Genomic DNA, 26994 nt, shown 5'->3' with positions numbered 1-26994 from the left:
TTCACTTGTTCTCATTTTGTCAGTGAATGTTTAAACTAAAGTAAAATTATGAGCTGCATGGAAACATGTTTCACCAGCATTTCCTGTTTTATTTATTTCAGATAGGGACCAAACTTTGCCTACTGGTTGGAGAGATAACCTGGACATTAAATTATAGGTGTTTTTGCAATATCTTACATTTCAACCCTTCAAAAAGAACTTTAGTTTAGAGACTTTTTGCCAAACAACGAAAATTATTAATAGAAGCAGGTTCTTCTCCAATGTATGAAATGAGGTATCCAAAACATGTTTTTTTTACACCAAGACTGTAGATAAAGTCAACACTTCAATTTTAAAGTTCAAAATGACAAAAAATTAGCCTCAATCATGCTTTTTTACATTTTTTACAGTTTTGATATTCTATATTTTTGGTATTTGAAACATTTTTCTTCATTTTTTTTTCCATAAGTCAATGTCCTCTGTTCTGGACAATTTAAGGTAGTTTAGTAGTTTAGTAAGAGGAACATTTTGTTTCAGTTTTCGTGAACAAAAAAAAATGACGTCAACATTAACACATCAAAAAGTTTACCAAATTTGAAAAGATCATCACAGTCTGCTCTTATATTACTATTTGACAATGTGAATGTTTAAAAAAAGTTAGGACCATTAAATTAACATTGCGTCAGGCTTATCTATGTCAGAGTTATCTCTCCAAAAAATAAAGAGCTCTCAAAAAAACAACATAAAAACCGCACATAAAATGATCATCTGATGCTCCCTGCAAATAAGGCCATTCTGGTTTGTTTTTTAGCTCACCTGTCACAAAGTGACAGGGTGAGCTTTTGTGATCGCTTTTCGTCCGTCCGTAAACTTTTACTTTAAAACACATCTCCTCATAAACCGCTGAGCCAATTTCATCCAAACTTCACAGGAATGTTCCTTTGGTGGTCACCTTTAAAAATTGTTCAAAGAATTTAATTCCATGCAGAATTCTTGTTGCCATGGCAACCGATAGAAAAAACTTTAAATATCTTCTTTTAAAAAACCCAAAGAGGTAGAGCTTAGATATTTGGCATGAAACATCTTCTAGTGAGTGTCTATCAAGTTTGTTCAAATAAAAGCCATGGGGTCAAAATTGGCCCGCCCCGGGGGTCATTGTTTTTCCCTATATGCATATAGTAAAAACTTGAAATATCTTCTTTTAAAGAACCCAAAGAGCTAGAGCTAAGCTATTCAGCACGAAACATCTTCTAATGGGTGTCTACCAAGTTTGTTCAAATAAAAGCCCTGGGGTCAAAATTAGAGTAGCCCCAGGGGGTCATTGATTTTCCCTATATGCATATAGTAAAAACTTAAAAAATCTTCTTTTAAAGAACCCAAAGAGATAGAGCTAAGATATTTAGCATGAAACATCTTCTAATGAGTGTCTATCAAGTTTGTTCAAATCAAAGCCCTGGGGTCAAAATTGGCCCTGCCCAGGGGGACATTGATTTTCCTTATATGTGTATAGCAAAAACTGAAAAAATCTTCTTTGAAAAAAACCAAATAGCTAGAGTTTAGATATTAAGCATGAAACATCTTCTAGTGAGTGTCTTCAAAGTTTGTTAAAAAAAAAGTTCTGGGGGCAAAACTGGCCCCGCCCTAGGGATGTCATTGCTTTGAACAATATGTGTATAGTTATAACTTAAAAAATCTTTTTTTTAAAAACTCAACGAGCTAGACCTTAGATGTTTAGCATGAAACATCTTGTAATGGGTGTTTACCAAGTTTGTTAAAATAAAAGCCCTCGGGGTTTAAACTGGCCCCACTCTGGGGGCCGATATACAGGTGAGCGACTTCAGGGCCATCATGGCCCTCTTGTTTAAATTTTGTATAGCATCAATCTCATTTTGCAAAACCTATTTCCTATTCAAGAAAAACACTCAAACACATTCGAACATAAAAAGATCACTTTTAATAACCTTTATGATAAAAAAATCAATCTTTTAAAATTGTAAAACATTAAAACATTATTATATAAAATATATGACACAATTTAAAACAATCATATAAACTGAAACAAAAAGTATTTTACAAAAATTAAAATTTAATCATAACAAATGCATATTGTCAATAATTTACATACACATTAATACAATTTCTAAATATGATGCATGTATTTGAAAAAGGAATTTGTTGTAAAGTATTGTATATATCTTTTCTAGATGGCACATCATTTTATTATAAAGGCAAAGGCACTTAACAGAGATCAGAATTCACAATTTTTTTTTACAAAAATAATGTGCCGCAAAACAATATAAACTTACATATAATCATATAGCATAATGAAACTGAAAAATAGAAGTCATCTACAGTCATGAAAAGCAGTAAAAACAACTTGCTAATCTTAATTGTGAAATTATCTGCCCTTGAAATAAGCACAATTTTCAAATTTAAGGGCAGATAACTGGAAAATGATGTCGGTGACCCAAATATTTTGTTTTTTGCTTATATTTCAATTAAACTTGTTTATCACAAGACACAGAGCAAACATACAAAGTAAAGAAGTTCTTGTTTGTACCTTTTAAATATTGACTTATATATATTCATATTGAAATTTAAAATAAGCCATTGGCTATGTGGAACTTTGCAAACTGGATTATCTTAGTTTTGCAAACTGGATATCATGGACAAATTAAACATAATTTTAGAGAGAGGTACTTATATTTGTGAAAATTCTATAAATGCCAAAAAAAAACATAACTGTTATATTCAATGAAATAACACCATTTATGTACAGATACAATTAAAGTTTTTGTTAGTTGCTGCTTTGGCCTTCCATTGTTCTGTTTTCTTACAGCATTTCCACCAACTTCATTTAATGATATAATTCTTCCATATTTGGCAAGTTAATTCCTTGGATTGGATAGTCACCAAACTTAACCTTTGAGGAGTATCAATTGCTGTTAGCCATTGTTTCCTTTTGTTTTGTACATAAATAAATCTCAAATACTTTATAGGACACATGCCATAACAAATCAGTCATCAATAAACATTTGATATAAATTGACTGCACTGTACATCAAAAGTATATCTGAGACTTCCTTCTTCTGAAATGTTTTCCAAGATGTATAAGAAAATGCTTTGATATGGCATCATTCAAGAAGCACATACTGTTTACAGTAACATAACTCCCCTTTATCTTCATAGAAAAACTTCCTTCCAGTTCCTGTATTCCTTCATGTGAAGATTTTATAGTTGATTAGGCTTGGAAGGCTGTTCACTGAAATTCACAAGATTGGTGATGGTTTAGGTTTACTATGCTCATCTTTGAGTATCGGTAATATAATTATATAGTAGAAATTTATTGAAGTTTTTACTATACAGACAAAAGTACATGATCCCAGGGTGGGACAATTCTTACCCTGGAGCTATAATTTAACCTTGGTAGAGGTCTACTGGACAATGTTTCAATCCAAATAACTAAGCTCTTGCCTTTGTGGTTTCAGAGGAGATATTTTTTAAGTTTATACTTACAAATATAAGGAAATGACCACCTGGCAGGGCCAATTTTGACCATATGGCTGTGATTTGAACAAATTTGTAGAAACCCAATAGACAATGTTTCATGCCAAATATCAATTTTTGAGAAGACTTGGTTGTCTGCACAGAATTTTCTAACAGTTTTGAAATAGCTCAATTGCAGGTACATTCCTGCTTAGTTTGAACCTCATAACCCTAGTGTTCAGGAGATATTGTTTAAAACAAACACTGACAAAGCAAAATGCACGCCGAACAGCCTGGTGACAACAGCTCCATATAAGCATGTAATGTTGTGCTCAAGTGAGCTAAAAAATGAAATCTTCTCCTCTGAAACTGTAATTCCTAAAACTTATAAATATTTGGCATGTAGCATCACCAAGTGGTCCTCTACAAAAGTATTATAAATTAAAAATGCCCTACCCTTGAGATATATGCTCCCCGAACATGTATATTTATACAATGCATTGTCAATAAATGAAGGCTGTATGAGCAGAGGTGAAAAACATCTATTTTTAGCACTGGTCACCTTAACCTAATTGACCAATGGGAGAGTTTCTAGTTAATCCAGCAGAGTTATCTCTGCAGCGCCCCTGGCAAATAAGAGGTATACACCTGTATGCTGTATAGCTGGTTTACATTGAATTTCAATGGGAAAATGCAGAGTATGTAATCAACTGCTCTAATTAATAAGAAAGTTTATATTATAAAGTAAGCTGATTAACACTGCAGCCTTAGAAATGGTGAATTACTGTTGTGTTCCACTTTGTGATGGGTTTTGAGGGTTTCATTTTCCACAAGACAAAAGATTAAAGAATAAATGGAGAGAAGCAGTAAAGAAGGGTGTGCATGGTAATAAAATGAAGTTATGGTCACGCACATTTGCCATGCCAATAATGATCAAATTGTCATAATAATTAATAATAATAATCCCCCCTTGATCATCAAGAACAAAATTACTATCCAGCACCCGTTTACTATATAAAATATATTTTACATAGTTATAGTAATTTTTTTGTTGCCTGTAGTCAGAGACATGTGCATAGCATCAAAACTGATACATATGTGGAACGGGTAATAGGATTTGCAAAGAAATTGAAAATTCTGAAATCAGAACTTAATTAAACAGGGGTCACATATTTTATACGTTTGTTTCATGATTCTAAATTGTTGACAAACTAGCTTGATTGTAGAAAATATTTAAGTGATTTGACATACTAGAATGGAATATAATGAATTATACAATACGTATTGATACTCATTATCAATAAAGACAGATATATAATGTGAAGATTTTATTATTTCAGACACACATTATCATGATTATGTCACGTTTTAATGCACATACAAGTACATCTTGCCTTAATACATGTAATAAAGTATGTAAAACTGAGCTAATGGCCCAGTAGCAGAATGGGTTCTCCCTTAAAGTCTAAATTTCTGTCATACGTCTCCAATCTGTTAAAAATTATATAACTAGATGCATTTTATTTACTAAAGAACAAATTTGAAGTAATAAACTCTATATGATTATATTTATTTGAAGCATCATAAATTTACAAATATACAAAAATAGATTATATCAAACATATTGTATAATTCACTTTAATTATTTCTACGTAAATAAAATGTATATAAAGGCATTATATTTTAAAAAGTTTTAACAGGAAAGTGTTGATTATTTATCCAAGATCATTTTCATACTGTTATTCAGTCTACATTGTCTACATTGTACAGTTGAAAAATAAAGCAGTTTACCGGTATATGTTTAAGATTTAATGTAATATATTCAATTTGTTAAATATAATTACCTTAATATTAAATGATAAAATCTTCATTTATTTCTGCTGCTGAAGCCCCTTTGGTAATTAATTATTTCTTTAATTTAACAACTGACCAGTCAAAATACTCTGAAACTTTCTATTAATCTCTGTGTTTACATCAAGTGGCCGTAGTTTGTATACCTCTTATTTACTACTTCCGCTTATCAGTAGCGTGTGGGAAACTCCCCCCATTACATTACCAGAAATTAAATAACAACCTACTAAATTTGAAAAACATAACTTAATTATGTAGAGTATTATACAGAGAGATAAAGAAAAAAAACTAAATAATGTATACAGTTCTTTCACTCTGCACTTCTTTTCACTTACATTAATAAAAACCTTTTTAATAAGTTTTTACATGATGCGGGTGCATACATTTAAAGTCTGAAATTTTTCTGCACAAAAACTTTAACAAAATCAAAAAAATCAAAATTTAGTTATTTGTTTGGTTATTGTTAAAAAGATAACAATATACTTTTCCAGATTTGCATCAGGTCTGGATCTTTGTTTAGGCCCTTTCTTTACCCGCTCAAGCCTACGACGTTTAATAAAGTTGCTGATGGAAGACGGTTCAATTTCTTCAGGATCGCCAAAATCAAGGTCAGACTCATGACTGATAGGTGAAGCCTGAAATTGTTTAATTTTATTAACAAAATAAACATAAAATTTTAAAATGATACTGTGCATGTACATAGCTATAAATTTAAAGATCGTTAACGTAATTATAATTTTTTGTATATAGAAAGAATATTGCTTCAGGAAATCAACTGTAAAATATTTTGGTTCTCAAAAACCCTATCTATTTTGCTTGAGTGTTTCAAACCCATAAACAAAGTCCAGAAGTATGAACTGGTCTGACGTCAGGCTACACAGTTTCCTATTTTACACCACAATGGCTCATACAAAATGATTGGCACAAGGTAACTATTGAATTTGCTCTCCCTTATTTCATGATTTTCATTTAGTTGTTTACATAGACATGTTTTTCATCAAACTGTAGCATGTGGGCTTTGCTGGTAAGACAATAGTGAACTTATGTATAAATACTACGATTTAGAGCATGTACAATGTCCTTATTCCGCCAGTTGATGAGCAAATATCAGCTTCAAAGCACCAGTCATAGGAGTGCTAAGTTATTTTCCAATGAGTTTGTAAAATAAAAAGATGAAATTGTATTTTTTTCTTTAAGCATACTATCTTTTTGAAAAAAAAAGAAAAAAGAATTGGCTAACATATTTGTATATTATGTAATTCACCTACCACAAGCTTGTGCAGAGGCTGTATTTTATTTGTATTTTTAAAAAAATTATCTACATAGTTTATAACTTGTGAATTACTTGTATATTTTTTAGTTACAAATTTCATATAATGATTTATCACATAAACCGCTGCGCAGCAGTGTTATAAAGCCATTTAATAACAAGAGCTGTCACAGGAGACAGCGAAGCTCGACTAATAAAATACTGGACGCAGTAAGGAGGACAAAACAATGAAAGAAAAATCAATTATGTATAATTATGTATTAAGTTATAGTAAAAAAATAACATTTGTTAACATTAATTCCAAGATCAAGGGGAATAATTCTAGAAATAGTCATGCTAGAGTTATGGACCTTGTCACACAACATTTGTGTAATGATAAGAAATATATATTTGAAGTAGATACCTTAAAAAGTAAAGAAGTTATTATATTTCTTAACCCATTACTTCATATACACGCCTTTTAACGCCTTTTTCACCCCCCCCCCTTTTTTGTTGTCTCAAATGATGAAAAATGCCTTATTTAGGCCCCAAACACTTGTTTTTGTTTGAGAAATGTTGTTAAAAAAAGTGACCTCTTTTTCGGCGCGGCCCCCCAACCAAAAGATACATCAGGGGGTTGCCAGAAGGGGGATGTGCCCCCTTCTGTTTGGGGGGGTTTGAAGGGGGGCGGAGTCCCCCTCATCGCCAAGAAAATTTTGGACTTGTGAGAGGCTGTAAATGACCCCAGATTGATCATAAGGTAACATGTAACCAACGTTGAAAAGCATTTGACTCTATCTCAATCCATTGAAAAGTTACAGCACTTTGAAATCAATTTTGATGGAAAAAATCAACGCAAAATAGTGATTTTTGGCAATTTTGAGATGTCCCCTCGTTGCCATGGTAACAGAAAATTTAAGCCTGATCATGTTGTTGCAAGGGCAATGGTCCAGTCAACATTTGTGCCAAGTTTGATTAGTGTTGAAGCAGTTTTTATAGTATCATAGCAATTTGAACTTGTAACGGGAGACTTTTCAATGAAAACAGCCATTTTTCACAAAATGCTCATGAAGCAATGGGTTAATGAAAAAAATAAAAAAATCTACAAAACAACAATTTTTCTTCAAATTTATATGACAGACCATGTTTAAACATGAAAAAACGCGATTTAGGGTAATTTCAAGTATTTTCATCATTTTCTGTTAACCCATTACTTCATATACACGCCTTTTAACGCCTTTTTCACCCCCCCCCCCTGTTTGGGGGGGTTTGAAGGGGGGCGGAGTCCCCCTCATCGCCAAGAAAATTTTGGACTTGTGAGAGGCTGTAAATGACCCCAGATTGATCATAAGGTAACATGTAACCAACGTTGAAAAGCATTTGACTCTATCTCAATCCATTGAAAAGTTACAGCACTTTGAAATCAATTTTGATGGAAAAAAATCAACGCAAAATAGTGATTTTTGGCAATTTTGAGATGTCCCCTCGTTGCCATGGTAACAGAAAATTTAAGCCTGATCATGTTGTTGCAAGGGCAATGGTCCAGTCAACATTTGTGCCAAGTTTGATTAGTGTTGAAGCAGTTTTTATAGTATCATAGCAATTTGAACTTGTGACGGAAAACTTTTCAATGAAAACAGCCATTTTTCACAAAATGCTCATGAAGCAATGGGTTAAAGAAAATCCTAAGTTCAAAGAGAGATAAATCTGTAAATATTGCTTCAAGAGTTATGAACATTGTCACATAAAATGTATTTGATGATTAGGAATAAGTATTTGAAGTTTGAGGTAGATACCTTTAAAAATAAAAAAGTTATAATAAAAAATAACATTTTTCTAGTAAAAAAATCTAAGTTTATGGGGAGATAATTCTTGCAATATTGGTGCTAGAGTTATGAACCTTGTCACATAAGATGTGGATGATGATAATGTAAATATATTTGAAGTATGAAGTTGATCCCTTTAGAAATAAATAAGAAACAGTAAAAAAAAAAAAAAAATTTATGGAAAATTCTAAGTTCAAAGGGAGATAAATCTGAAAATATTGGTGCTAGAGTTATGAACCTTGCCATATAAGATGGGGAGGATGATAACGTAAATATATTTGAAGTATGAGGTTGATCCCTTAAGAAATAAAGAAGAAACAGTAAGAAATAGCATTTTTTTAGGAAAATTCTAAGTTCAAGGGGAGATAAATCTGAAAATATTGGTGCTAGGGTTATGAACCTTGTCACATAAGATGGGGATGATGATAAGGTACATACATTTGAAGTATGAGGTTGATCCCTTAAGAAATAAAGAAGTAACAGTAAAAAATAGTATTTTTTAAGGAAAATTCTAAGTTCAAGGGGAGATAAATCTGAAAATATTGGTGCTAGAGTTATGAACCTTGTCACATAAGATGTGGTTGATGATAAGGAACATATATTTGAAGTTTGAAGTTGATACCTTAAGAAATGACAAAGTTATAGTGAAAAATATTTTACTGCACCAAAACTTTAATCTAAAATCTGGACGCGGACGCCGGGGCGAGTAGGACAGCTCTCCATATACTTCGTATAGTCGAGCTAAAATCGATATTACACAAGTGTAATAACACTTTGATGTGACGTCATTTGCACTATGTATAAATATAGCGTTAAAGTGCGCTAATGTAACCGTTACAATGAAAAATGAGTCTTTTTAACAGTTTGCCGTTCTTATTCTATATATGTGATAAATAGAATAATATATTCGTGTAGATTCAATACTAAATTTATTGAACTCGTTGAATAAAACAATATTATGCTCGCCAGAGGCTGGCATAATATGATTTTTTTTCAACTTGTTAAATAAATTTAGTATTAAACCTGCACTCATTAAATATCCTCTATATATTTGCATTATAATTTTTCTAACAAAAAGTTGGTATTAAAATATAACATTTAAATTTTCAACTGTCTTATTTTTCCCCAATCTTTTGACCATGCACCTACTGAATCATATTCTTCTTCAAATCCAATTAGTAACACTGGTGATGGCAAATCTGAGTTCCGAAATTTAAAATCATCTTGGCCTTGCAGTGACTCGGTTATGTCACTAAACTTGAATCTGAAGACAAAAAATAAATATTTTTGATTTAGAGTCATTACCTATGACATTTCAGCCCTAGACATATTCTATTCTATATATATTATCTAAGTAAAAAAAAAAGTGCAATAATTATGTCAATAATTACTTTCAGAAAATATAATTAAGCAAAAAATTACGTTCAGAAAATATATTGCCCTTTTCAAATTAGTTGTAAACAAGTGCTTTAAATTTACAGTGATATCTCTTAGAGTTTTTGAGAAATGTATACAAAAAGATTCACCTATAAATTCTAATTCATACATTCTAAATCAAGTCTACATATAATCATCAATGACAAAGTTATGACAATTTTAGCAAAATTCAAAAACTTGACTTTAACAGACGAAGCACTTCGAGTTGAATTATTTATTTAACATGTCTGTTCTGTAATAAGTGTTGTCAAAGTATGAATCAAACGCATACGTCATACATGATAAAGTTATCACAATTAAGGCAAAATTCAGTCCTTTGATCTTGATGGTCAAGGACTTTATAAATTTAAGATATTATTTGAATTACACACTTCAATTGTGTTGTTTTGCCCAAGTACGAATCATATCAGTAAATAAATAACAAAGTTAAATCACAATTTAAGAAAAATTAAATAATTGGACTTGTATCAGTTGTTATTAATTCAACATGTTGTTTTTGTCATTAGTGTTGTTTTGTCCACATATGAATCAAATCTGTTCATAAAACCGATTAAACAAACATCTGAATGACAATTCAAGCAAATTTCAATTATTTGACCTTGATGGTCAGTCATTTAAAGGTCAAGGTCATATTTGAATAATTCAACATGTCAGTTGTGTCATAAGATGTTAGAGTTCTTTTCTAGTCTACAAGTATGAACAAGAAAGATAGCAATGCCACAAAACTAATACATGAACTAGGTTAAGGGAATGTTGTTTGAAGACATTTCTGGATAACAACGGACGATAAACGACAGACAACAATGACAAGACATACTGACATCACAAATTCAAACTTTCCCTTCTTAACTTGATGAGCAAATTTGGTAGGACAAAGAAAGATACTTTTCCTAAAAGGTACAGAATTTAATACATGCAAGGACTCAAGCTCAAATATTGTTGCTCTAAACACAAACCAGTGCAGTTGTACAGATTTATTGAATGACAATTACTTTAAAGTTGTTAGTTTGGACAAATCTAAAATACCCCCACCACAAAAAAAAACACACAAAAAGCAACACACCACAACCCCCTCCAAAAAGACAAAAACAATAAAAAAAAACCAAAAAAACTTAACTGTTTTGGATCAGTATATGAGGCAGAGTTTCCAGAAATGTTACTTTGTGAACCAGCTGATGCTTGCTCGACATTGCCTGAAATATGATACTCAAATAGACATGCTTTATTATTACTCTGACTCTGACTATAGTACTAAATAAGGACTACACGTAAATTAGTTCATCGATGAACACACATACTATCATGTGAACAATATTTTACTATATGATCCATTTATATGAACTGAACTACGCTAAAATCATACACTGATAATAAAATTAACAGCATAATATTAATAATTAATAATATTGTTGAAAATCCCTGAGAGATTAGGACAGAAACCATTTTACATCAACAAGAAATCATGAGTTGTTGGCACAAAGATGTCTTGCATTTGTTGCTATCAATGTCATGAATGAAGTAATTGGGGATATTAGTGGCTTCAGTAAGTATCTCAGAAGCATTTTTGTAAGCTACATTCACAAATATTATTCAGTGGCAAAATACTCAAGACAAAAAGGCTATAATGGCCCTTATTTTACTCAGCAGACTAAAAGCTCTAAATTATTTAGTTACAAACATTTCATTCAATAAATTAAGGCGTATTAGCCGATGATCACATGATAACAGCATAATACAAGTTAACAAACCGTTCACATTTCCATATACAAAGATACTTAATGTAACAGGTCTACAAAAGATATTTATAGGCATATAATAATACTATACATACTGTCATTTACATTATAACAAAAGCTGTCAGCAGGACAGTGTGTCCAACTTTTCTCAGTGCATGATAGTAAAACAAGAGCCTGGGTAATGTAGAATTTAAGTTCAAAAAGGGTCATAACTCTGTCAAAATTCATGTTAGAGTTATGGGCCTTGGACATTGACCTCCTATTATGCTCTTTACCCACTCCATTCAGTAATTTTGAAGATACCAACTTGCACGCAAAAACTTCACTAGTGTGACAGTGATGTACAATAGCTCTCTCCATTCTCTGAAAAGTCGAGCTAAAAACTATTTACAGCTCAAAACTCAGTAAAATTCTACTAACCATAATAGATACAAAATAGACACAGTTTTAGTACAGTGCCTAAAATATTATAAATGAGTTACCTGTACTATGTTCACCTTTAATGAGAACACTTTGTTGGTGAAGCTCAACTGTATGTTCCAATAATGGATGACTTCTAATTTTCTCCAGGCATGTTTTAAATTTCCCTTTGTCACATGTTACAATCAGATTGAGTTTTCCTGCAGCTTTCATTAAATTCAGTAGGTCCAGTGTTTTGTACCAGTTGCATATTTCACCCTTGTTCATCCCATACTTGCCAGCAAAGTCTTCAATTATAACAAGGTGTGTTCTCTTGTGATTCACATGTTGTATCTGCTCTGGGAATGTCAGAAGAAGAACCTGGGAAGGCTTGTATGAAGCTGCAAGGCTTACAGCCACTGAGGTTTTTCCACTTGCCGGGTCTCCAATCAGTACCACTGATTTATGCTTTTTTATCTTGTCTTTTGCAGCTTTTAAAATTTCAGGATCAACTTGCCTCTGATTATGCTCCAGGAAAAGGTTTGTTAGCTCTAGATAAAAGTAAAATAATAGGTGACTTAATTCAGGTAAACTCAAATGATAACGAGGATATCAAAACAACTGATGTATTCGTTAACAGATATTTGTTGTTTATCTAACAAGGCAGCATGACCAAGTGGTTAATGCGTCCGAGTAGTAATCTAAGGATTTCTAGTTGCATGGATTCAAACTTCAACAGGGTCAAGTCGTTGTTTCCTTGAGCAAGAAACTTTACACTTAATGCTCAGTACTGGTTGGTTCCAGGAACACAGTCAAGAGTGTGTGTATGAGCTTATCATAAGCTTCCTACACAATCAAACACAATTCAAAGATTGTGATTATGACTATGTTTCGTCATATGCCAGAATAACTGGTTAGAGATCCAGTAAACTATTTTTCAAGAAAGCATATTATAAAGATAAAGTCTCAATAAACACATTTAAACATTTCTAATAAAAAATAACTACATTTGCATATGTAATTGTCAAGAAATAGACTAATCAAATGACTTTTATCATTAAATAAAGTTTAGTTAATTACCTGAAAGATTTTGTATAACGGTAGTGGTTGAAGAACAAATATTTGCTCTACATTCAGCTGCAAAAAAAAAATAATGTAGAAATTGTGTTAGTTAGATATATAATGAGTCACAAACATTATGCAGTTTAACCAGACTGGTTTGAGGTGAAGATTATGTAAATTATGCCCCTTGTCTTACAACTGCACCTTTTCAAAGAGTTTGATAATAAAACAAAGTACGAATAATGTAGAAATTTTCACTTAGTGAAATCATTTAGAAAAAATCAATGATAAAATTATTACTCTAGGTCAGTTGCCAAATATTATAATTTAAATTTATAGTTTCAAATGAATACCAGTAGCAGATTTTGAGATTTAACTAACCTGCTGTTAGATCTGTTGGTCTAGATTCACTAGTTGCATTGAAAACGGTGATAACTTCATCAAGTAATTCATGAGAATATTTCTCTTTACATTCATTAAGGACATCAATATCTGAAGCAATCAAAACAGCAATCTTCTTGCCATCCCTTTCATCTTTCACTGCATCTTGTATACTGTCAAAGATTTCCATCATACACTTAGCCTTGTCCTCATCATACATCTCTTTACCGAATGGATTACAACATAATGCAAAGTCTACACTTTCAGAATCTATGTGCTTCCAATCAGAGGAGCTCTTCATCTCAACGCAACGTTTTTCATTATACCCCATACCCTTAATGGCTGCCAGTGCTGTTGCCAAGTAAAAGCTTTTGTTATGTCCAGAAACTACTGCCAGACGATTTTCTTTCAGCTTTGTTAAGATTTTATCAACCTCAGGGGGAGTAACAAAGTCATCGAGAATCTGCGTATCAATTGTTCTTTCAAAGTTTTCTGAATTGAAAAAAAGTACACTAATGTATACCATTACTATATAGAATTATGCCTATCATTACTATCACTTGCTGAGGTCAAATTCATGAACATGATCTGGATTTATGGAGAGTGGGCATGGGGGTCTGAGCTTGCCACAATCTTAAATGTTGCAAGCAAACCCTTAATATGATAAGGTAAATTTGAAAGTCAACTATCATCGTAATTACAATTTTATAACCCAAATTCACCCCTGTGACCATGCTGGAACTGGTAACTAAGTATCTTGACCTTTTCTGTGATTGTCATTAAATAGTGCTTATCATAGAAGGTGAAAATATGACGTACTAGGAAGGTGTTTTTGTGCAGAAAAAGGAACAAAATATTATCTCTGGGAACATGGAGAATATTTATTAAAAGTGGATGAGACTGTAAATATCGCTCTGTCTCAAATCTAATCAAAACCTTTCATTATATAAAAAACAAGAGCTGTCAGTAGGACAGCATGCTCGACTATTCTAAGTGCTTGATAGTAAAAGAGCTTTAATAATGTTTTTAAGTTCACAAAAGGGCTAATTTTTTTTATAAATTCATGTTATAGGCCTTATAAGGAGAGGGTCTAATTATACAGTATTGGCTTGACTATTCGGAAGGAAATGTCACAAGGGTGTTTTATTGTATTATTTATAATATTATTTATAATATTAATTACCTATGAATACATAAATTTGACAGAAAAGGTACAAAGGCTTGTTATTAAGATGTTTTATCAAGTAAATCACTGCTGTATTATCATGAATGCATAAAATTGTCCCAAAAAAGGCACAAACCCTTCAGTAGTTGTTGATATAACAGCTTACAAGCAAAACTTTACCATGAAGTTGAAAAAAGGGGCGAAAAATCCACCTAAAGGCAAGATAGAATTATGGATCTAGGTAGAATTATGGATCTTTGTCAGTGACCTACAATGATGACCCTAAATCATATGTGAAGTTTTAAATAAATATCTTTAAAAGTTATTGAGATATGTAAAACTTGCATGTAAACATTAACCTAGATACTAAGTAGAAAAGGGGATATGAATCAGCCTTAATGCAAGATAGAGTTATGGAACTTGGTCAGTGACATACAATTATGACCTTCCAATTATGACCCTAAGTGCATGTGTAAAGTTTCAAGTAAATATCTTTGAAAACCTTTCACCTTTAACCAAATTTCTAAGTTTTAAAGGGGCAAATAATTCTGCAAATATTGCAGGCAGAGTTATGCAATTTTGCAAACTGATGCACATTGTTACTACAAAAAAGTATTTTAAATTTCAATTGAATATCTCAAGCAATAATTGAGATATTTGACTTTACAAAAAAACTTTAACCAAAATTCTAAGTTCCAAAGGGGCATAATTTTGTCAATATTGTAGGCAGAGTTATCCAACTTGTCAAACTGATGTACCTTATTACTATAAATAAGTATTGTAAGTTTCAATTGAATATCTCAAGCAATAATAGAGATATTTGACTTTACAAAAAACTTTAACCAAAATTTCTAAGTTAAAAAGGGGCATAATTCTGTCAATATTGTAGGCAGAGTTATCCAACTTATCAATCTGATGTACCTTGTTACTATAAATAAGTATTGTAAGTTTCAATTGAATATCTCAAGCAATAATTGAGATATTTGACTTGACAAAAAACTTTAACCAAAATTTCTAAGTTAAAAAGGGGCATAATTCTGTCAATATTGTAGGCAGAGTTATCCAACTTGTCAATCTGATGTACCTTGTCACTATAAATAAGTATTGTAAGTTTCAATTGAATATCTCAAGTAATGATTGAGATATTTGACTTTACAAAAAACTTTAACCAACGCAGACGCCGACGCGGACGCTGACGCCGACGCGACTACAATAGCTCTCATATTCTTCGAATAGTCGAGCTAAAAAAGGAACTACCAAAAAGTATGTGTACATATTCATATTCTGGTTTTGTGTCTACTACAAGTGAAAATATTGTACTTTAGAGCCTACCACTAAAAATTTTCTTTACAAAATACCAAATCAATAAATTAACATTAACTAAACAAGATCCACCGCCTAGCAGGGGCCAAGCCTAACTTTTTGTTATGTCTGAAGGCAAACACATCAGAGGAAAAATATTATAGTAAAGAGTACTTCTAGAAAACATAATTTTCTTGTAGAAAGAGTAAAATTCAAATTTCAATTTTAACCCTATCAAGGTCATTGAAAGGTCAAGGTCACATTTTGAATTTACAATGTATCATCATGTAAATTTTGTCATAACTGCTTTTTTGTCCAAGAATGAATGAAATCCATAAATAAATAGCAGAATTATGAATAAATAACAGAATTATGACAATGAAAGCAAATAATTTTATCATGACAGTCACAGTCAATAAAAGGTTAGTCAATATGTAGCATTTGTCATATATGTATTCTTTTATCCAAGTATGAATCAAATCTGTAAATGTGTAACAAAGAAATGACAATTTAATCAAATTTCAATAATTTTACCTTGATAGTCAAGGTCAATTAAAGCACAGACCCTTGGGGTTAAGTGAGTGGCTTGACCTTCTTGATCAGCTCTTGTATACACCATGGATATTTCTTATTCACGAATCATATGTCACATTATTATGACCTGGTCACATGTCTTGGGCATAAAACAAGTTTTCCCCTATTTTGACCTTTCAACCTTAAACCTTAAAAAAAACTCCCTTAAATATCATACTGAAGCATGGGTAACAAGAGCCACCGCCGGGCGGGTCATTTATGAGTGAAGGTCAAGGTCTGTCTGGTTAATTTAAAGAGCTATCCTTGAAGATTATTATTTTCAAGTTTGAAGACAATCCATTCAAAAATAACAAAGTTATAGGCAATAATAGCAAGAACAAGCAAAATTTGGACATTTGACCGTGAAGGTCAAGGTCATTTATGGATGAAGATCAAGGCTAGTCTGGTCTACTGAAAGGTCTTATCCCAAGGGTTGTTTTGGCCAAGTATGAAGAAAATACACCAAGAACTTAAAAAGTTATGATCCAGGTACAAGTTTGCGGACGGCTACGGCAAAGCCGCCAGGACTATATTAAAGCAGGAAATTAAGAGACTAGTTCATGTACAAAATAATAGTTTTTGTTTTTAATATTCAGGGACAGAAAAGGACGATGTCTACACTCCAATGTCTGTGAATAAAAGGTCAAGATCATATTAGAATAATTTAATAAGTCCATTCTGTAATGTGTCCTTTTGTCCAAATATGAATCAGATCTATAAATAAATAAAAAAAAAATTGTCATAATTTAAGCAAATTTCAATTATTTGACCTTATAGCCAATTATAGAGAAAAAAAACCTGTGAAATTACAATAATTTGACCTTTATGATCAAGGTCATTGATAAGTGAAGATCAGTATCAATTTGGTCTACTTAAAGTTGTCTCAGTCTAAGTATGAAGACAATAAATTTATTAATTACAAAGTTATAGCCAATTATAGCAAAAATCAAGCAAAATTCATATTTGACCTTCAAGGTCAAGGTCATTGATGAGTGAAGGTCATGAATGATTTGATCTCCTTAAAGGTCTTGTCAAAAGAATTATTGTGTCAAGGTATAAAGACAATCCATTCTAAAACAACAAAGTTATAGCAAAAATCAAGCAAAATTTAAGCAATTGGCCTTGAAGTTCAGGGTCATTTATGACCAAGGTCTTTTTAATGGTCTTGTCCAAAGGTAATTGTGTCCAAGTATGTAGACAATTGTGTCCAAGTATGTAGACAATTTATAAAGAAGTGATGGCCAAAGTTAAAGTTTCTGGATGGCAACGGGGATGGCAAATGACTGTAGTATGAATAGCTCCAATTTACTGAGTGAAGTTTTAACCTGTTCCCATGGAGATATCAACTTGAACGCAAAAACCAAAAATGAAAATGTGAGGGCAACACTGACACTGATGCATGTGTGAGTACAATAGCTCTCCCTATTCTTCAAATAACTAAAAATACATATAAGATAATAGCAGATTTTGTACTGGCCTTAGTCCTATAAATGTTATGTCACTTGCTTCAAGATATTTTCCTCATATGGCAAAAACATCTTTTACTCAAAAGTGCTATGTCACTCCTATTAGTTTGAAGCTAAAACTTGCTAAATATGGTTTATTACACTTCGGAATGAGTGTATTAAAGGGACATTACTCAGGGAAAATGTATTTAAAAAATGTATTGACTATGTACAAACCATGCATTCTCTTTAACGCTTCATGAAAAATCTTCAACCTTTTTACTGCTTTCCCATTTACTCCAATGGTAGTTATGGATGTGCTCTGTAGAATGTCTGCACTTTGACTGGCAGCCTTTTTAATGTCTTTTGTATCTGATGAAATTTCTTTAACATCTCTCTGCATTTCGGTAAATTTTTCTCCAAACCATTTACATAGAGTGTTTCCTTGATCTGGCATATTCATATTGCAAGCTTTGTCAATTTTATCTTTAATGCTTTTTTTGTAATCGGGTCCTTGAAGATCAGCTAAATGCAAAGTAGCTATTTCCAAAAGATTCCAATAGTCTTCAAAGTCTTTGTCATCTATACTTGAACTTGGAAGGTGTTGCAACTTATTCCTTACTTCTCTGATTTGATCAATAGCAATTGTAATAAGACTTGAGCAACTGAATAGCTTGTTTATTAACAAAGACAGTAAAGTAATGTCCCACTCTGTTTCATTTGCAGGACCACATCGAGGAAAGAGTAAATTGTATTGATCCGGGCGCAGTTGTTTAACCTTTGCTATTTGTGGACGTTTAGACACTAGATAAGAATCTAGTGATGTAAAAGTGGTGCCCGGGTCGGTCATTGCTTTAGTGATGAACAATTTTCGAAGAGTCTCTGGACATATATCTACCAAAAAGTAGACAAGGCGGAAGAATTTATCACCCATAGTTATTAGACTCGAAAGTCAATCTAAAATGAAATTGAGATGTCAAAATTAGCTACATAGGACAAATAGATAAAAAAAACAACACAATTTAAAATATCAATAAAAGTAACATGTTTCGCTTTAATAGCTTCATCTGTTACATAATCATTATCAGTTATAAAATACACAAGAGTAAATATTTTTTTGTTAGGTTGAATGTCACACCAACACAGATTAGGTCATTATGACATATGGCGACTTTCCAGCTTTACTGGTGGAGGAAAACCTCAGGTGCCCTTCCGGCTTCCGTGCATTATTTCATGCACAAAGGGGCACCCGAGAAGAAGCACAAATGTTCTGTAAGCTAGCTTGATGGCTTCCTCACATCTACAATCCAATGATGAATCCAATCTCCAACAAGAGCCATGTATAATATCCAGGGCTCCAGATAAGATGCGTATCCAGGAACAACCAATATTCAATCAGTTAAGCTGTTTTTAGCCAATATTAAATGGTAGAGCAAATAATGCTTTAAAATTATTTTAGCTATTAATGCATCTATCAACTGAAATTCATTTTTAGGTTTGTACATTTTTAACAAGTCTTGATCTTGCTTAGAAAATGAATAAAAACAATATGACCCAGGAATATTTTAACCTAAATTCAAACAGCAGGTAAAAAATAATGAAGAATTTGTTCAAGATATGTCAGGGCTACTAAAAGTTGTAGAAAATTTCACAACAGTCTATTCAATGATTTTCAACAGGTATTAAAGGCTTTAAAAAAACTTACACTAAATGTTATAACGTTTTTTGTTTTTTTTAAAGGGTTTATTTAAGGTCGCTGCCAGAAAGCCCATATGGGCGACCATACACTAAAGTCGGGCCATCCTAGAGCGTCCCGGAGGAAGACCCCAGGTGGCCCTCCGGGCATTATGTCAGGCATGAGCCGGCACCTGGGCTTCCGTAAGCCAGCTGGATGGCTTCCTCACATGAAAGATTTTGACCCGAGTGAGGATCGAACCTACAGCGGTGAGGGACCTGTGATCTCAAGTCAGCGACCGTAACCACTCGGCCACGGAGGCCCCCTGTTATAACGTATGTACAGTACAATGCATTGGTATGGCTACTGTTCATGTGTAAAAAAAGGGCAGTTGAAGGTGTCACTTCTTAGTATGCTAATTGGGGTGCAAAATTATAAATGCATACAACCATCACAGGCATTTTACTTTTCCCACTTTATAAAATTACCAAATATGGAAACTTTGTGTAGATCTACCAGCTGGTATCACTTCCAAAGGACCTAACCTACAGTCATCACTTTAAAAAGATTGATAACAAATTAAGATTATATTAATAAGAAGTCATATCAGAGTAAATTGCATTAAGTCACATATTGTTGTAAAAACTTAAACACCTGTGAAAATGTCATACTTGATTAATTGTCAGGCATTATCAGAGATAACAATAAGAAACTGTTTGTTTAAAGATGTCCCAATTTAACTCTTAAGTTGTCCAAATTTTACTATAGCAAAATAGTCACTTTTTTAAAATAGTGATAAAAAATTTTCCAAGCACTTTATATTATTTTGTACAGAGTTTTACCATTTACCCAAGTCCAACTAATTGTACTGCGTGAGATTCTGACCCACAACGAAAATATCTCAGAATCTAGCATACCATTTACGTCAGAAAGCAAAACATAGCACTAAAAACAATATTAAACGCTCCTTAAAAATCCTAATTGTAAACTGCAGATCTATTGTGGACAAAAAATTAGAGTATGAAAACAAACCCAGATATTATAATTGGAACTGAGTCTTGGTTAAAACCTAAACCCTTTGATAATGAAATTTTCACCCAAACCTAGGTTACACGCCCTACAGAAGAGATAGGAAGAAGCAGGCTGGGGGAGGAGTATTTATTGCTGTCAAAAACTGCATTATAGCACAAGAAGCTACCAACCTCCAAACTGATTGTGAAAATCTATGGGTCAAAATTGAAATGCAAGGTTCCAAACCACTGCTTGTAGGTTCTTACTACAAACCTAAAGAAAATGACCCCTATAGCCTGGATGAGTCAAATGCAACAGTATGGGTAGGCGGGGACTTCAACATGCCAAAACTTGATTGGTCAAATGTTACTCCAACCCCGGACTGCAAACTTCAATCACATTATAGAGATTTTATTAACATTCTTTTTGATAATAACCTTACTCAATTAGTCAAAGACCCAACCCGAGAAAACCATATCTTAGATCTGTTCCTGACAATTAACCCCTCCATTGTAAACAGAGCCAATGTAATCCCAGGTATCAGTGATCACGATGCTGTCCTGGTCGACACAAATACCTCCGCCCGTATAAAGCTCCAAAAACCACAAAAATCCACTTATATAATAAGGCTGACTGGGACGGTCTTAGGTTACATATGTCCAACCTTCATGATTCTCTTGCCAGGTCAAAAAGTTACTCCAACAAATCAGTGGAAGAGTTATGGCAAACAATCTCCAGCTCAATTGAGGAAGGGGTCAATACTTTCATCCCATCAAAATGGTCATCCTCCAAAAATAAACTCCCCTGGATCAAGGTCAACCTCAAACGTCTATATAGGAAAAGGGACAAAGCCTACGAGCAGTACAAGGGCCATAACTCAAATAAATCTAGAGAAAAATATCTCAACATTAAACATCTCTGCAGAAAAGAAACTAAGTTAGCCTATCAAAATTACTTGGAAGATATACTAAACATTAACAACAACATCTCTGAAGAACATGAACAAACACAAACCAGACCAAACACCAAAAAGCTATATTCACTATTAAAACACTCAAAACAAGACTCTTTTGGCATTGACTCACTGAAAAAACACAATAAACTGTATACATCAGATCAAGACAAGGCAACAGTACTAAATGAACAATTTCAATCAGTTTTCACTTCTAAATCCCCTGTTTCTCTTAAATTCCTTGCTGATATGAAGGTACAGGATCAGGCAGATACAGGTAGAGAGGTTCCCCACACATCATTTAGCCCCCATAATCCCATGTGTGATATTGATATCTCTGTAAAAGGTGTTGAGAAGCTCTTAAAAAACCTTAACCCCCATAAGGCTGCAGGACCTGACCAAATTAGACCCATTGTGCTGAAAAATACCAGTAAAGAATTAGCCCCTATAGTGTCCAAACTTTTCCAAAAATCACTGCAGTCCAGCACTCTACCAGACATCTGGAAAATGGCAAATGTGGCCCCTGTCTTTAAAAAAGGAAGCAAGTCAGACCCAGCCAACTATCGCCCTATCTCTCTTACCTGTATCTTGTGTAAAACCCTGGAACACATTGTCTCCTCCAGTATAACAAAGCACTTTACTAGATCAAACTTGTTCTATGAATTGCAGCATGGTTTCCGACAAAAAAGGTCATGTCAATCCCAACTATTAATGCTTATAGATGATATCCTACAGTCAGTAAATCAGAGAAGTCAAGTAGACTTAATCCTTCTTGACTTCTCTAAGGCCTTTGATATGGTCAACCATGAAAAACTTCTGTATAAGCTGCATTTCTACGGTATAAGGGGTCAAACTCTTAAATGGATCAATGGTTTTCTTGACAACAGGTCACAGTCCGTGGTGGTAAATGGCTCCACATCCAGCTCCATACCAGTCTCCTCCGGTGTTCCCCAGGGCTCGGTCGTCGGACCTCTCTTATTTCTTATATACATCAATGACCTTCCTGAATATGTCCAATCCTCTAAAGTCCGCCTATTTGCTGATGACACGGCCATCTATCTTTCTCTGACTGTCGCTTCTCATTCTGGCTTACTGCAACATGACTTACACCAACTTGAACAATGGGAGACAAAATGGGACATGCAATTTAATCCATCAAAATGCCAGGTTATCCAAATCACAAAACAAAAGACAGTCATTCCAACACAATACCTTCTACATAACACCACATTAGAAACAGTTCCATCTGCAAAATACCTTGGCATTACAATATCAAATGATCTAACATGGAACAAACACATAAACAACATCACAACAAAGGCAAATCAAACACTTGGTTTTCTACGCCGAAACATCAAGGTTCACTCAGAAAGGTTAAAGTCAACTGCATACAAGACACTTGTCAGGCCCCAGCTCGAGTATAATAAGCTCCACGGTCTGGTCCCCCTACGACCAGATAGAGTCCGTCCAGAGAAGGGCTGCTAGGTTGGTCAAATATGACTTTGGCCGTATGTCGAGTGTCACTGACATGTTGACTTCCCTTCAATGGAGGCGCCTTGACCTTCGGCGTATTGACCAACGCCTGGTCATGTTTCACAACATCTTGCATGACCAGGTGGCTATCCCTTTCCCAAAATATATCGTCCCTCTTACAAGATCATCAAGAACATCCCATCCCCATGCATTCCAACAAGTCCAAACTAAAACTGATTACTATAAATATTCATTTTTCCCCAAGAACAATAGTCCACTGGAATGCTTTACCACCTGATATCATGAACTTGTCTGGCCCCGAGTTCAGTCTGGCTGTAAGCCGGATTGAACATACGTCTACCTAAAATACCTTCTCTATTTTTAACCTGTTTTTAACAATATACTCATTTCCATTACTTTTATATTCTTTTATTTCAGCTCTGTTTACTAACATTCTTGTCAGTTGACGCGCGTCAAGTCTAGGTCCCCAGCAGGGGTTTGACTATATGGAAGATAGATAGATAGATAGTCTTAGTTGTATTGAAAAATAACTATTTAGATGATGTACCATTAAATATTCATCAGACTTTACATAGGGGTCCTTATAAATATCTCGTCACACAGTACAATTAGTATGGTTATGCTGATTAAGTAGAAATAGAATAAGGCCATAAAGAGAAGTTATCAATAACCAGTAACATATATATGTAATAACATCTGATAAAGGGGAATAACTGTAAAATGCAGGCAAGGTAGAGCTATCGTTCTTCCACACTGCACTTCCTACCAATTTGCTAATTGTCAGTTTATTAAGTTTGAAGAAAATCCTTTAAGTCAGTTATGCTTCAAACAAAATTAGGACGGCTACACTGTACATGCCCAAAATGACAAAAAAGTTACCATGCCTTTGTCATTTACTTTTGTATAAAAAAGGGCCATTAATCCCTAAGGGCCTTATTTAATTGTTACATATGAACTCTATCTGCTTAAAGTTAAATGGCCCCTTTTCACTTGGAGTGGAAACTTTCAACTACAGTTGATATATCAGGTAAGTAATTCATTATCATTATTTACTTGGTCCAAATTGTGATACCTTACTTTGTAGTGCAGACTCAAACACTCACGGAGACCATTTCTAATTTCCCATTTACATACTGTATTAATATTGAAACAAACTGTAAACATTTTAACTTCAATGGTCTTCCATAGTTTTTTGGATAAATCCGCGAAAACTTGACATTACTTAAATTTTTAAAAATACTGGTTAATCTTGACAAAAAATAGGGTATTTAATTTCATTCAATACAGAACATGTCATAATCACTTTAATCGTAAGAGAAAGACATTTTAAACTCTACTGTAGCTTGAAAAGTTGTATTTTGATACAGTAGTGTGAGTAGAACTAGTTAACGCGGAAGACAGAACGGCGCAACTCGGCACAACCCCGTTGTATCATCGATCTAGTCAGTAAATAATAAATATAACTTACATGAAATTTCAATCTGTTCTTTTGGTTCCTTTTTCATAATATTTACATCTTATATGCATTAAATACTCAGAAAATTACAAAGCCAAACCGCGCCAGCCATGCTGTAATATCGATGTATCGTAAAAGTTAAAGTATGGAAAGCCTGTTTCGTCTTTATACTTAGCCGGGAATAGTGAATTGGTCTGTAATGGAAGTCATGTGAAATAATAAATAATATGTTGCTAATATTAAGTATCAGACGTATCACCATACCATGAAAGAATTAAGATATATCTTAAGTGTGTTCTAGCAACTTACTGGGGGGGGGAATACAGAACAGGGTAGGAAGGACATATACAGTATGGGTGGAAGATTTTGACCAAATCTTAAACAAAAAAAATACAATGTGAAAATTGTGCATGTTTGAAGATAGGGCCAGCATCTTGTTTTTTTATGTGTTTTATAGCTCATCTTATGAGTGGCAATGCATGTAGCCTACTTTTCTTATATTTTTTATTTTATTTTATTTGAGTCTCATCCATATTTAACAATTTTAAAAGACATATAAAATTACAATTACAATATGGTCATTCTAAAAAGAATTATCTGAGACTATATGTTTACATATATTTACATATACAGTAAAGTTCCACCAAAAAAAGACCACACAAAATGATGGCCCCAACAGCGGAAAGGTCCCATCAGCGAGCCACTTCAGCTCCATGACTTAAACTCTTATTCTTTATATTGCCGAAATTTGCATGATTTTGAAACATTCAAGGTGGTCTTATTAGTGGAACTCCACTGCATATACAATTAATGAACACTATACATGTATATACACTAATCAGTAATCAGCATTTGTGGAACACCAAAGTGTTAACTCTATAGGCCTATATATGTGTATACTACTGTTTTTGTAAATATTAAAGGGGATTTATCTGTATTGGTAATCATTTATTTTCTGATCAGAATAATTATTGAAGCTCATTTTTGTTTTTGTATTGCATATTAACAATATAGACATTAACATAGACGAGGTATTTTCTACATCCCCTCAGTTCGACTACAGGCAGCCAATTTAATGGCCGCATGACGTCAAGGCCGCATGATGTCATGCGGCCTTGAATGAGCATTTGTGTCCAACAGTCAAAATTTCGCGTGCACATCTATCACATCCGGGTCGGATGACGTAAGCGGGTCAACAATGGCTGCTTACATACGCTTCAGATAATAAAAAACCGCCTTTTTTTTTCAAAAAATAATTATCATTTAAAATACTTCCAAATAAACCGTAACCATGTTTACATATAAAAAAAAAGTCATTTATTTCCGTTAAAGCATTTACTAGAATGTTGATAATTACTCTTTAAGACTGGAATTAAGAACAATGTATGTTATTGGGATGGGCCTAGGAGGGGTGTTCCCTCCCATAGACTGAGAAAATTTTGAAATATGAGGTTGAAATTGTGGTATTTCCTTGACTTTCTTGTGCTGTTTATGATACCTTTTGGATGGTTTAACATCACAATTTGTATTTTGTATAGGTAAGTTTTTGCAGGGTCTTTCAAATAGCATTCCCCTGGTGTTTAGTAGTGAGCATTTACAAAATAACAGCACACAGGGCAAATGATCTTGGTCTGCTCTCATCACAGGGTAAATGATCTTGGTCTGCTCTCATCACAGGGTAAATGATCTTGGTCTGTTCTCATCACAGGGCAAATGATCTTGGTCTGCTCTCATCACAGGGCAAATGATCTTTGTCTCCTTCAGCACTGGGCAAATGATCTTGGTCTGCTCTTATCACAGGGCAAATGATCTTCGTCTGCTCTCATCACAGGGCAAATGATCTTGGTCTGCTCTCATCACAGGGCAAATGATCTTGGTCTGCTCTCATCACAGGGCAAATGATCTTGGTCTGCTCTCATCACTGGGCAAATGATCTTGGTCTGCTCTCATCACAGGGCAAATGATCTTGGTCTCCTTCATCACTGGGCAAATGATTTTGGTCTCCTTCGTCACTGGGAAAATGATCTTGGTCTGCTCTCATCACAGGGCAAATGATCTTGGTCTGCTCTCGTCACAGAGCAAATGATCTTGGTCTGCTCTTGTTACAGGGTAAATTCTGTAGATGCCAGCAAGTTAAGGGTTAAATCTATACCTAGCTTATATAACAATCAAGTGTGAACAAAAAGATTAAAAAGTTTGATTTATTTCTTGTTTAGAATGTACATCCTACTATTGGTAAAAATCACTGTGAGAGACGTGTACAGAAATTAACAGAAAGTGCTGGTCTTGATTGTCGTTGATGCATCAAGGCAAGTCCTATTGCTCATAGTTAAAAATTAAATCATTTCTGGAAAGAAAATCACAAAAATAGCATAGGAATTTTGGAGTGTGTCTTATTTACTGACCTTTTTTATGCCGCCGGGCATATAGTAATTGAACCGTCTGTCCATCCATCCGTCCGTCCATCTGTCCTTACGAGGTTAACCTAGAACGGCAAGTTGGATTTTTCTTAAGT

At 33.6% G+C, this 26994-nt stretch overlaps 1 protein-coding gene across 1 annotated transcript; it reads right to left on the bottom strand.

The window, feature by feature from the left end:
* Window positions 1-1903: 1903 nt before the first annotated feature.
* Window positions 1904-24622, bottom strand: LOC132729566 (uncharacterized). The gene is made up of 9 exons (XM_060715347.1): window positions 24492-24622; window positions 18129-18848; window positions 13407-13898; window positions 13044-13100; window positions 12047-12514; window positions 10946-11021; window positions 9541-9655; window positions 5800-5951; window positions 1904-3241 (listed from the first exon to the last, which is right to left on the bottom strand). Exons 2-9 carry the CDS (start codon window positions 18823-18825, stop codon window positions 3211-3213), a joined length of 2088 nt encoding a protein of 695 aa, XP_060571330.1. The 5' UTR covers window positions 18826-18848; window positions 24492-24622; the 3' UTR covers window positions 1904-3210.
* Between the last annotated feature and the right edge of the window lie 2372 nt (window positions 24623-26994).

This window comes from Ruditapes philippinarum, unplaced genomic scaffold (assembly GCF_026571515.1).
Source record: "Ruditapes philippinarum isolate M1 unplaced genomic scaffold, ASM2657151v2 ctg9_1_1_1_1, whole genome shotgun sequence".
NCBI classification, from domain to species: domain Eukaryota; kingdom Metazoa; phylum Mollusca; class Bivalvia; order Venerida; family Veneridae; genus Ruditapes; species Ruditapes philippinarum.
This window is presented reverse-complemented; position numbering and strand designations above follow the sequence as displayed.

Excerpts from the sequence above, each read along its gene's own strand:
- LOC132729566 (XM_060715347.1), bottom strand. The coding sequence starts at position 18,825 with ATGGGTGATAAATTCTTCCGCCTTGTCTACTTTTTGGTAGATATATGT. Across the intron at positions 13,899-18,128 it reads AGCGTTAAAGAGAATGCATG|AAAACTTTGAAAGAACAATT; the intron begins GTTTGTACATAG and ends TTTTCAATTCAG. Across the intron at positions 3,242-5,799 it reads CCTGATGCAAATCTGGAAAA|TGAACAGCCTTCCAAGCCTA; the intron begins GTATATTGTTAT and ends TGTGAATTTCAG.